The sequence below is a fragment of the Parus major genome, chromosome 1 (assembly GCF_001522545.3).
Source record: "Parus major isolate Abel chromosome 1, Parus_major1.1, whole genome shotgun sequence".
Classification (NCBI taxonomy): domain Eukaryota; kingdom Metazoa; phylum Chordata; class Aves; order Passeriformes; family Paridae; genus Parus; species Parus major.
In genome coordinates, this window is record NC_031768.1 from 63,855,423 (window position 1) to 63,868,873 (window position 13,451).

The 13,451-nt window shown below is 38.8% G+C and overlaps 1 protein-coding gene across 1 annotated transcript in view; it reads right to left on the reverse strand.

Annotated features, from left to right (window-relative positions):
- Positions 1-13,451, reverse strand: part of FREM2 (FRAS1 related extracellular matrix 2) — a 124,606-nt gene that overhangs the window by 6,046 nt on the left and 105,109 nt on the right. The window contains exons 17-23 of the mRNA XM_015644459.3: positions 10,009-10,201; positions 7,614-7,718; positions 6,314-6,441; positions 6,090-6,224; positions 1,636-1,762; positions 1,249-1,436; positions 272-418 (exon numbers count right to left, since the gene is read on the reverse strand). Of these exons, the coding sequence (XP_015499945.1) occupies positions 272-418; positions 1,249-1,436; positions 1,636-1,762; positions 6,090-6,224; positions 6,314-6,441; positions 7,614-7,718; positions 10,009-10,201 (1,023 nt within the window). The remainder of the gene's footprint in view (positions 1-271; positions 419-1,248; positions 1,437-1,635; positions 1,763-6,089; positions 6,225-6,313; positions 6,442-7,613; positions 7,719-10,008; positions 10,202-13,451) is intronic.

Genomic DNA, 13,451 nt, shown 5'->3' on the forward strand with positions numbered 1-13,451 from the left:
TTATTAACTTAAAAGAAATGTACAAGAGCAATTTGCATAACTTCTGGTTAGTCTGTGGAATTATACAAGAGAAAAGCAAGAGTATCCCTACAGAAACACTTTAATAAGTGTTCTAGATTTTATAAGTTTCTAAGCTTATAATTGTGTTTGACTGTCACTGGAATCAGAATAAATCTTTCTGTTGGTTTCAATGTGATTTATAGTTAACAACAATACTTGTGTGTTTCTTCCTTGGTTCAGTACTCTTGCTAATAAGCTACAGAAATCATACCTGAAACAGAGGAGTTGAATCTACTTTAAATCCATCAGAGCCTGGCTGTTTAACTAATGGAATTGCTTCAGGATCATCTATTGCAAGTTTTGCATTAAAAAGTACATTTCCAAAGCTTGTGGCTTGTGTCTCTGGCTGAGCTTTGTCCTGCATGGAGGGGGGGAAAAAGTTTGTAAACCAGATTTATTTATTCGAGGAAAAACAGTTTTAGCATTTACTTGCAATGTATAAATTGTGTACTTTAAACATGCAATTTTATGTAGTCTAGGGAAATACTACTACAAGAGAAAAGACATGAGAAGCAGTTGTGGTCCCATCTGACTTGTACTACTATTTAATCTCTTGCCTTTCTGGAATAAAAGCAGAACAACCATAGCTACACTTCTTAAATAAAACAGATACATAAATGTGGTCTGAAATGAAAGTAACAAGTCTATTTCCCAGTCTAAAGAAGCTACATTTAATTTCATTAACATACAGTCATATAAATTGGTTTAGCTTATTATATGATCATCTTAAAGTTAACTCTAAAAGCTGGGCATCAGGTCTGCAGTTACCTGGGGTTACTCTATAGTTATTTTCAGGAAGGAAATGAAATCATCCAAGCCAACTTTAGAAGTATTTCTCTTTCTCTATGGACTACAGAGGCAGCCTGGATGACTAACTTTGCAGTATACACTAGATTTTATTTCACTAAATATGAAACAAATTCCATTCCTTACCTTGCATGTCTCCTAAAATTCTCTCTATGGCCCATGGATATAGACAACACAAAAAAAAAGTAAAGATAAAGAATAGAACCAGGAGGGAAAAAGGCAAGATACTGCCTCCGTCAGTTCATGTTAGCCTGGAACTCGAGTCAAAAATTTGGTGCTGTTGAAAACATTTCAAAGAACAGCTGGGTTTTGGATAAAAGACAAGTTAGAAAAAAAATGAAAATATACGTATATGCATCCTCCCAGAATTAGAACACTTACCACAATCTTAAACCTGTACAGAAGGGATGGAGAATCTGCAAGGCACCCATATTCAGTGTTGGATGGATTATATTTGGGTACATATCCATCGGCTCCTGTGCACAGGAAAACCTTCTCGATGCTACAGTAGAAGGAATCACCCAAATTCTGCACTGGATCCACCATCACCCGACCGTATATGACATCACCTGTGAACAGCAGGCACAGCTCTGGTTAGACTGGAACATTTATCACAGCTCTGAGGCTGAGCTAATAAAGCCTCTTGTGAAGCCTCAAGAAACTTAGTGCAACAAGCACAAAGCCTTACTCCTATCTTGTTTTGGGAGCAACAGGATCCTGACAGTGTGGAATACAAATTAAATGTGCATGATCTGTGAACAATAATACCTTCTGAGAAAGCAACGTCACTTTCTTGCCCAAAGCCCATCGAGCCATCAGACAGCCACAACGTCTTTTTGGAGAGGAGGAACATCTGGGTGTTCAAGCTGAATTCAGCAGCCACTGGGTCACTGACCTAAAACCACAAAAGCATAACGCTCTTCAACTAGACTTTTAAATGAAAAAAACATAGCATGATCTTAAACTCTTAAAACAAAGCATGATCCTCTCCCAAGGTACATTACTTAACAGCGGTGCACATCTACATGCAATAATACAGTTTAAAATAAAGATCTCCTGCTAGTAGAAACATATTTCTATGGATTTTATATGCAAACAACCTTCGGATTATCTGCATCTGTGATATTTGATAGTATTCTAGGTTATTTTCTTCCCACATCCCATTGGGATTTCTTCCAAACCCCAACTAAGGAGGTGTCCAGGGCAATTTACGTATGGGGTAACATGTGGAAAATTTTTCCCTCAAAAACTTGTCTCTGACTCTTCATAGCCTGTTTTCTCTATCCCATTTTCATTCTTCCACACAAGTGCCACCTCTGCTTCTGATCCTCTGTCAACATTTGAAAGCACACATTGCTGAAGATCTATTTCCAAGGATCAGTTCTTCTAATGTGCTGCAGGATGTATCAGATCATGCATGTGAAAATGCACCAAACCATTCGAACACCTTTTTACGCTAGTGTTTATCTTTTTATGCTAGTGTTTATCTTTACATATGACACACTTATTTGTTCTTCTTTGTTTACATGAAAAGTATAAAATTAATCAATACTATCAGCAGCAGTTTTTCATGGGACCATAAAACAAAAAAAAAAGAAGGCAAACTATAAAGGGACATGGCATAATAAAAGAAAAATTATACAGTGAATTGAAGAACTGGGGGAGCCTAAAGTTCAAAAGGATGCAAGTACCTGAGGAAACAATACAGAAGACACACATATCAAAAAAAAACAAAAAAAAGGAAAAAGAAAAAATAACAAGAGGCCACTAAACAAATTTAAAAAAAGCTAACATATATATGTATATTTATGTATATATATGTATAAGTGTGTGGACAGGAAGGAAAGAAAACAACAAAGAAAACATTCTTGCTGGCTTACGGACAGGGGTCCATTTCACAAGAGTCCCAAAACTATCAAAGCAACAGGATCTGGCAAGAAGAATGAACAGCTCAAACCTTTTTTATAAATGGAGTGCTACTCTTCAGAAAAAGAAGCCCTAGAATCATAGCCTTTGCAAAGAAAAAAACAAAAACAAAAGACGAAAGAAGCCATTCCCTTAGAATGTCTCTTTCTAAATGCCTGAGAAACAGGATATTGGTTTGTAGTTCCACAAATACTTGATTAACACAACTGTTTTCCAGCTGTGTAATTTATGACAGTCATTTAAGTGTAATTACTTCTGTGGGCATTTGAGACATTTCATAGAAGAGCTCTTAAAAAATAATTGGTGAGGGTCTCCTGGGTGAGAAGAATACTGTCAATTTATTCTGCCTATTTGTCATGTCCATCAACTCTGCAGATGCATGATGTGGGGACACTGCAGATCACCCATGGGATCAAAGCCCATGTGACACTTGGTACCTCAAGGAACAGAGCACTCTTGAGATTGGGCCATCCCAGGGCAACATTCTGAGTATGGAAGTGCTTCTGTCAGGAAATAGTCATACACATTGGAAGAAAGGAGATGCTTCAAGGACTGGGATAAAGCAAAGCTTGGAGGTTGAATAGTGTTCATTTCCAGAGAATCCCAGAGTGAGACAATGGTAATAAAATCCTCACTAGAGTTCCAGGCTATTTGCTTCACTCCTCAGGGGCCATAGAGAGAGGAAAAAGGAGATATGGAGATGATACAGATTAAAAAAGGAAATGTTGAACCGGTGGGGAAAGACAAAATACATTTTCCTCTTGATTATTAAAATGGCTCCTCACTTGTGACCAGTGAAAACAATTATGAAGGAAATTAAGATAAAAAATATCCAAGGAAATAAAAAGCCTCATATTAAAAAGCCCAAGAAGGTAATTCAGTATGGAAGCTGGAACATTAGACTAAGAACTGGGGGATGCAACTCTTGTCCTGCCTCATCGTTTTATCATTAGACTTTGCAGTCAAAAGTAATTTTGTTCCAGTTGTGACACCCATGCTCACTGATTTCAGGGAGTCACAGAGTGGTTTGGGCTGAAGGGCATAGTTAAAGATCACCTCACCCAACTTCTCTGCCATGGGTAGGGACACTTTCCACTAGACAGGCTGCTCAGAGGATCCAACCTGGCCTTGAAACACTGACAGGGATGTAGCATCCACAGATTCTCTGGACAACCTGTGCCAGTGCCTCACTGCCCTCCTTGTAAAAAGTGTCTTCTTTTCATCCCATCTAAACATACCCTCTCCTTCAGTTGCCCCTTGTCCTGTCACTGCAGCTCTTGGTAAAAACTCTGTCCTTCTTATAAGCCCTGTTTATATGTTGGAAGGTCACAATAAGGTCTCCTTAGCTCATTCTCTTCTTCAGGCTGAACAACCTCAAATCTCTCAGCCTTTTTTCATGGGGGAGGCATTGCAGCCCTTTGACCATTTTTCTGGTCTTCCTCTGACCCCCTATAACAGGTCCATGTCCTTCTAGCACTGGGCACCACAGGACTGGATGCAGTGTGCCTGTGCAAGGTATCAGGTGCTCTCTATTTTAAGGACTAGCATCCTCCAGGCTGATCCTTCAGGATTTTGTTTCTTATTTGTAAAAGAGTGTATACAAATGCTTATTCAGTTTTGCAGAATAACTAAAAAATTCTTAGTGGTAAAGTGCTAGATTCTGCCTACTGAATTTGTGCTCTTGTCCTGCTGCTTTTTTTGGGACCTGCTTTGGGACACAGTGCTTCAATCTGTGATCAGATGGAAAAATCATGGGCCACAGAAGGGCCAAACCCCTTTTACCTTTTACTATGAGTATCTCAAGAAAAAGAGCTGGTCTTGGCCTGAAAATTGTTGATGATGGGGGTTTAGCTGGCTACAATCTATAATGTTGTAACTTTGCACCTTATGCCTATTTTGAATTGATGTCTCTGAAACTTCCATATACTGTATTATTAAAGCCTTATCTGATAAAATAACCCCTACAGTTCCCATTTATTTATTCCAAGGCAGTTCTAATTCTTAGCCATAGCTTTAACTTGTAGGCTACATCCAGGTAAGAGTTAGGTCTCTTCTTAGGCTACTTTGCCCATTTTGCAATGATTTTTGCACATTTTTTGACCTTTCTTTGAAATATCAACATCTTGTTGTTACTAGGATCAGGAACAAGTTGTGGTTTAGCATTGTTACGAATTGCTTTAGAGTCCCTAGAAGTAGATTAGAAATGCCAGACAAAGGCTGAAGTGCTGAACTAGTATAACTTCCCCTCACTCATTCCCTTCAAACTTCTCCAAAATGTTGAAATGTTGTTAACTCTGAGAAGGCAGGTTTCACATCAGATCATGTATCATCCCTCTTCTTTGCCAGGACTTAATGCCCTATCAGGAATCATCTGCTCTACCACAGGTGGCATAATGCCAAATGAAAGCATAAAGACTGTATACATTCCCTTGTGTACTCTGGCAAAGTCAACAGAAAAGTGATTGTCTACCCCTGACTGACATGGATTTATTCTGTAAGATGATTTAATAGCATAATCTATACTATTAATGAGCATGAAACCACAGCCACACTGTTCCAGTATTAGCTGTATTGGCTCCAAATAGCAAAAATGATATAACTTCCTCCTTACACATCCCAAGGTCACACTAGCCCTTTTGATACCCTGGAAAGCTGGCAGTTTATGTTCTCTTAACTACCTAATATGACTCCCAGTTTTTTGGTTTTTTTTAAAATGAGTATTCTCTACAGCAGAATCCATTTCCCCATGATTTGCTCGCTGCTACACAGCTTCACAGCTGGGCTTTACAAAAGGTATGCTGTTTGCCTGTTGCCACATGTTCCCATATGATTCATATTGCTATGGACTGGATTTGTTCTGCTCTCTTGTGAGTTTTAAGGCTAAGCATTTTACCTATCTACACTTCCCTCTAGAGTCAGTGAAGGAAGTTCTATCTTAGGACTGAATGGAGGTTCACTCTGGAGGTTCCACTTTTAATACCAGAGACCTAACTCCGATTTTGCATCAGATGAAAACCTTCTGATAATAGTTTTATATTTTCCTAATTATCTGATAAAATTATTTACTACCAAAGCTAACAGACACAAAAATAATTCCCAAATGTTACTATTGCATTCCAGTAACTCTCCCCTAAACCAATGGTTATTTAGCAGGAGAGGAGCATGTGCTCTCCCATCAATTTAGGAATGCCTTGTTTATTAGGAACAAATTCAGTTTCTAGTACTATTATTAAAAGACCAACAAATGGGAATCAAAGTAGAAAGGGAACATGACAAAGGAGTCATTGGAACAGCACCTGCTGGAATCGGATGTCCAGATCAAAAGTGATGGGCTCTCTCGGGTTGCAGATCACTGGCAGGCTGTACTCCTGGTGTGGGGCAGTGGTGCAGGCAATCAGCTTCACCGTGTACGTCCCAGAATAGTCTCGAACCTGGACACAGACAGAGAGGGAGCTGTACCACCAACATCCCAACCAACAGGCCACGGCAGAGGAAGCCTTAGCGGGGGCTGAGGTTTTACCGCGAAGTCTGAAACGAAGCTCCACTGCTGGACTGGCAGGTTGTAGGTTGGCTCACTTCGGATGAGGCTGAGGCTAAAGGTGAGGCCCGGGTGGTCAGCTGACATAACCATGGAAGTCAGAGATGAAGCTACAAACATGCCAAAGAGACAGATTTGTCACCTTTAGTGTTTCTTTACAAACTCTCAGAGCCAGAAAAACATTCCCAATAATCCATAAACCATAATGCCACAGCTGATGTTAATACCTTCACAGGGTACTGGGTTTTATTAACTGAAACTAAAATCAATTACAGTCAACACAGCAGAGCCTCTTTGATTCTTGTTCAAGTCTATGCAGCAGCTGCTTTTGGGCTACACAACGAGAAGAGTATGAAGAATAAATTTAAGAGGCAGTCAAAACAGTGAGAGTGGAATGGCAGAGTTCTATAATCCCTCCTGTTTTAAACTTGGAATGTCAGCCCTGGGAAACAAAACATAATTTCTCTTAGTAATTGAACACTCTTGTCTCTGTCTGATGGGCAAAACCAAACACTAGAGGATGGCTGAGAAAAAGTAGAATCACCATGAAGGAGTTTTATGGGTTAAAAACACCTGAGTTAAACTTAAAGAGATTTCATATTTTTTTTTTTCTCTCTTCTCACTGTTGTTCAGCAGATTTAATTTAGTTAGATATTCTTTTCCATGGCTGGTATTGATGCTCAGATTTGTGTCTGTAGACTGAGTTTTACACCTGTAATTGTTCTGAATAAAGACACTGGGGTTTAAACAGATTAAATTGCAGGAATGGGTCCTTGGCAATGACTAATTGAATGCCAGTGAGAGTGTTATACTAACAGAGTGATACAATGCCCACACAAGACTTTTTCTTGCCCTCTGAAAAAGGTCTAAATATCCTAGAAAAGCTTCAAGTTAAGAAAGAAATTTTAATGCTAAGTTCCTAGGGTAATACAAGCAAACAGTAATTATAACAATGGGATTAAAAACATGTATCTATAGATCCCTAATGGACACCATGGCCTAGATCTTCATCCTTCATAAATCAGCTCTCGATCAAGTGGAACTATTTGCTTTCCATCAGATTAATGTATATTTCAACAAGTTTGACAACCTGAATACAGTCATCAATGACAAGTAAGAAATCTCAAGGAAAGGAAAAACCTGTATCTGAAGGGCATAGCATATATAAAAAAAAACAAAACAGTTGTCAGAAGCAGAAATAGAAAAAAAAAAAAGAATAGCATCAAATTTGGGAAGAGTGTCTTTATTTCTGTAATGCTGCTAAAGGGTATGCTACACTTACCAGGATGGGACATAACAAACAGACCATGAAACCGGGCTTCGGTCTTGAAGTTGACAACCAAGCGCCCCTCTTCACTGATGCGCATGCTGGTCGGGAACAGGGAACCTGCCAGCAAAAACCAATTAACAACGGTGTTCCATTTGCAGGTGACAAAGAAACCACACTCCTGTGTAACACCAGACCCACTCTTCCATCTACCCTTGCTATGTGATTTGTTTGTCAGGGGGCCCACTGGTACTTTTTGGGTTGACTCCAGATTCTTCTCAAGCAAGAATTTACACTGTGATGCTTTGAGAATTCAGGACATGATGCAGCTTCCAAAGCACATAGGGAACTTCCCTGCAAAGCCATGGTTTTACAGGTTACCATGGACCCACACAGCTGAGCTAGTAGGCTGAGGAAAATCCACACAGAAATCTGTGCTTGGGTTCAGGCAGCATGGTCAGCTGTCAGGGGCATCTGCAGAAGGAAGAATTTTGTTTTCAGCAAGTATTCAAGTATTCTAGTATTCTGATTCCTACCAATAAAAGCTGCTTCAGAGATACCCTCTATCAGTACCTTCCTGCCTACTGTGCCAAGGCAGCAACCATCAGCATTAATTGGAGCAGCTGATTGTGACTTCCACAGCAATCTGCTCCAGGGTGCTGCAATCTGTGAAACTCCTGACAGGCTTTGCATTCCTGGAAAATTTTGGCATGAATTTGGCACAAAACACAGGCCTTACATATTCTAATTTCAGATTACAAGATCTTGTTTACATATCAGAAGTGGTTTATTTCTGTAGCTTGACCAAGAAAAAGCCAAGACCCTTTTTCTCAGGAGTTCTGCAAAGCTTTAGAGTTCAGCTATTTCTTCTAGCTCTCCCTCAAGAACAGCCAGTGATGTGCCACCATTCTGCTTGCCAGGAAAAAGAAGGAAACAGCAATGTTCCCCAGTGAATGTGCTGGAAATCTAACACACCAGTGTGAATACATACCACTGTACAAAATCATCTGTACCAATCATATTTCTTGATGCAATAGAAATAACTACATATTCATGAATGAATTAGGGCAATAGAAGACCTTGACTGCTTTACAGTGTTACTTAGAATTTATGTAGGACAATTATACTAATTGAGAGGTATGGAAAGAAACTGGAACCCCTCCCTGCCCAGAAAAACAAGTGCTGAAAAAATACAACCCAAATGAGGCTGGGATATGTTTGGGTTGTTTTGTACTGGTTGTTTTCAAAGGGAACTGACAATGTTCAGCACCTCCGAAGATGTGGCCATCAGCTTCTTAAACAGAGAAATAAAAATAATTAAAGATGGGAAATGGTGGCATAAATGCACCACGTAACTGCTGAGACAGAGGATTAGATCTGGTTGTTATTTTGTGACTAGCGCATCACATGATTTGTGGCATGTGGCTTATTCTTTAGGCATGGCATGACATGTGCTTCTCTCTTCATGCACTGCAGATTCCCCTTGCTGCTCCTCATTTCCTGCTCTTAACATAGGGAAAGAAATGGCATAGCAGTGATTTCTGTAGTTTATATACAGAGTTGGCAGAAGCAAAAAGCGATTTTAGGTTCCCAGCAGTCCTGAAATTGTGTATGTACATAATCACAGCTGGTACCTGGTATTCTACAACTGGTATTCTACTTTAGGTCAAGAAAGATAGGAAACACCCGAAGCATAATGCTGGGAAATATTAAGTAAATTTGCATAAAGCAAGAACAATGCAGCACACAGGTGTAACTATATATTTTAATCTTGCACATACATCCGTATGTTGCTATTTGTAAAAAGTAAAATAACTTTTTTAAAAGATAAATTCTGCAATGATAAATTTTGACTTGTTGACTACTAGTTATACTCACAAACATTTACTGACAGTATCTAACATATTGTAGAATGTCTCAGAGTTTACTACTTTCACACAGAGGACAGGCCTCCATTACATAGTTCTGTTTCTTTTGAATGTTTCATAACATTTTCAAAATATCAAAAGTTTTCGAAACTGGCCATTCATAGTGAGAAAAAAATGGCATCACAGAAAAGCTTCAATTATTTTCATTAAAGTGTAAATATCTTGTGTGCTAACTGAATTTTGTTACATAATGTACCCTGAAGTTCTGAGTAGAATATTAATTATTTAAATTACTATTTATTAAATTACTTAAATTTTGCACATGTACTTCAAATATAATAATACAATCGCCTTTCTTTGCAGTAAAAGACTTTACATGATTTACATACACCTGTGAGTGCTAGGAAATGACAGACTGCGAATGCAAATAAATGAAAATTTTAAATTTGTTTTTACTATTGGAATGATTGAAAAACCATCCTACTGTGTGCAAACTATACCCTTAGTAACAGAGCATGAGTTCTATGCCAAGAAACACGCACCTTGGAGCTCTGCTTCGGGTGGGCTCCCGATGCCATCCTTCCACAGGATGGCAGTGTCATACACGAAAGTCAGCCGGAGCTCTGACTGCAGGTCGAAATGCTGCCAGCCTCCGACGCCCACAGGAGAGTGGAAAACGTAAGAGACGTACAAAGGGACTCTCAGAGTGACATAGGACTGCACTAGGTTGAGAACCTATGAAAATCAGAATTGCGTTTTAAGGGTTAGTGATCGTGAATGGCAGCACCGCACAGGTTAAGCTGAATGCAAGAGAAAGGGAAGACAGAACCTGAAACAAATACCGCGACTCGATCAAATTCTTTTTGTAAACTACAGATGAAGTGTAAAACCACGTTTCAAGGGTTTTCAGCTGAGCTTACATCACTTCAGGTTTCATCTTTGTACTTCAAAGTGATAAAACGTAAGCCCCTCAATTTTGACTCATCATTTTTGTTCAGGTTTTTTTAGTACATAAACAACACATGAACAACTAATGAAGGCTTTAGAAATTTTTCCAGTATGGTTTTGCATTTGCTCTATGGTTATGCCTTAACCAACTCTTTTGGTTACTTTCTTGTTACTATCAACTAAGAAACTCTTCTGGAAGATGCTGAAATTGCTCAGATATCATTGCAAGACTGAGTCCTTGGACTCTACTTAGTCACCTCTGGAACTCTTTCTTCCTTTGTGCATGGCTAATAGCTAACACGCTGCATGCAAACACAGAAATCATACCATTCTTCACTGCCTGGAAGAGTTAAAAATAGTAAGAAAGCTGATATGCATTTGAAAATAGAACCTTTCTTTATACATTGTACCAAACAATTGTGCTGTAATTATCAAAAAATTACATATTCTTTATATATACTTTATGAAAAAAAGACAAGAAGAGTAATGTCAGTAATGTGTCACCTCTTAAGATAGCTCTTACATGATACACAGATCTAAACCTGTCTGAAGAGACTTCATGTTTATCTTTGGTTACAAGTAATTTGTCACTCACATATCTCTGACTAGAAATGTGCAATCCCTATTCTTTTAGACCATTCTGGATTTTCTTGGAAGTACATGGGAGGAAAGACATTGAAATCATCTCTCAGTGGGAAACTTTCTAAAGGTATAAAAGTTGAATTCTCATTTAGTTCCAATAGAAATTCCATATATAAATTTGCACACCTGAACATTTCCCTGGAGTGATTACCTTACATCCTTCTAAAGAGTGTTTTGCACTATCAAAAATCCACAGCATTCAAAGAAGTTTACAAGCTGTGTAAAAATCAAACTGTTTCTGGGTTCAACCAACAGCAGAATGACCATAACCTTACAGCAGCTTTACACTTTGAAATGCCTGACAGAACTTCTACTAATATAATTTAACCACAAATTTACTGCCTGCACTGACTGAATACTCTGACCTAATTAAGGACTTCACTAAGGCAAATGTTTGTAGTTGCCACAACTCACTTCCACATGTGACACTCCTTGATCTGCACTGTGCTACCAAAACCCTTTCAACTTACACTGTTTGACTCATTCCATAATACGTGCCAGCATTTAGACAGCATCACAGAATCAGAGAATTGATAGGGTTGGAAAGGAGCTCTGGAGATTGTCCAGTCCATCCCTGCTGCCAAGGCAGGGTCACCTAGAGCAGGTTACACAGGAATGTGTCCAGGTGGGTTTTGAATGTCTCCAGAATGGGAGACTCCCTGATCTCCCTGGGCAGCCTGTTCCAGTGCTCTGCCACCCTCAGTGTTCTTCCTCATATTGTGGTGTTTTGTGTTTTAGTTTATGGCCATTGCTCCTTGTCCTGCCACTGGGCATTACTGAAAAGAGTCTGGCATCAATGAAGAACAAAACACTAACACAGATTGGTAGGTGAGATGCTACAGTTGTAGAATATATTAAAGATTCTTTGTTGCTTTTACATAAACACCACCAAGTACTTCTATCTGGAGCAGAAAAAAAAGAATTTTTTCTCTCTGTATATTGGATGACCAGTTGAAGTTAGACAAAAGTATTATTATTTAGTACCACTTAAGTTGCAAGAATATCTTTGAAATACCTGCATGAGTAGCTGAGAAATTATTCTGGACACAGATTTATTAAATTGCTCAAAATAACAATGTAACATTCTCACTTCCATTTAAAAAATATAGCAACGATGCAAGTGTCTTATGGTTTGCCTCTGATGCAGGGGTAATCTCAAAAATTTGTCATTTCCTGGACCAGTATCAAGAACTGAACGAATACATTTGATTGTATAAAAAATGTATTACTATTGTAAGGTCATCCCAGACAAACTGTGTTGGCTTTTCTCTGTGCATTTTTCTTCTATATCTGCATGCTGTACAGTAAGAATTAGATACTGAAGTCAGAGATCTGAAATTTAGTTTGCTTATAAGGAAGAGACAAAAGTATGTGGAAGAGGATTTAATACATGTCCATTATTTTCTTAAATAGAAGCATACATAATGCTTAATGATAAAGTAGAGGACTGCAATATCAAAGTGAGAATTTAATGACCTTGAGGATTAGAGTAATAGCAGTGAGGTGAAATCTTATAGCTTAAACCATAAGGTAATAGAAACCAGCCACAGGGATTTCTGCAGAAATGAAAGACATTCATTAGACACAATAGAGGGGAAAGAAATTTTGTTATGCGAGTTGATCACATCATAACTATGACCTTCCTACCCTCTCCATGTGCCATGATCCTAAGATAAACTGAGGAATGGGGTGGAAGTTAGAAGCATGCATGCCATTATACAGAGCACTAGTGAGAGCTTATCTGGAACAGCTTTGATCATCCATGCTTGAAAAAGTCTAATTTGCATTGTAGACTGCAGAAAAAGAAATCAGCATAATCAGGGGAATGGCAAAACTACCTGATGAGCAGAGTCTGAAACAGCCATGTTGCTGAGCCCAATTCAACAAAGGCTGAGAGGGAGTAAGAAGGCTGTCTATATACATCAGGAGACTAAGTCCAGAGAAGGGCCACAGATGATGAAAGATAGTGCTGACACAGGAACAAATGAGCATAAGATGGCCATGACAAACACAGTCTAGAAGAGTTTCCAGCCCTCAGTGTGGCGGCATTCCAGAAGAATAGTGAGGCCATGAAATCCTGTTACGTTTTAGATTAAGTTTCCTAGTGTCAGAATGACATTATAGGGACTTAAGGCAGAGGCCTGGATAGGGTGATCCACAAAACACCTTCTAGCTTATAACATATTAAGCTAAAAAAAACATCCCTCATTACAAAACTTTTCTTGGCTTTGAATGCACCATTGTCTCTTCATGTGTACTGTACATATAAAGCAATCCACTAATGAGGTTTGTAAGCCACATTTTAGGGTTTTCTTGTCTCCATTTGATGGGACCATAGTGTTAGAGAGCTCAGCTTATTGTACTGCTCTAAATCCAGTAGCAGGATCCCTTCTGG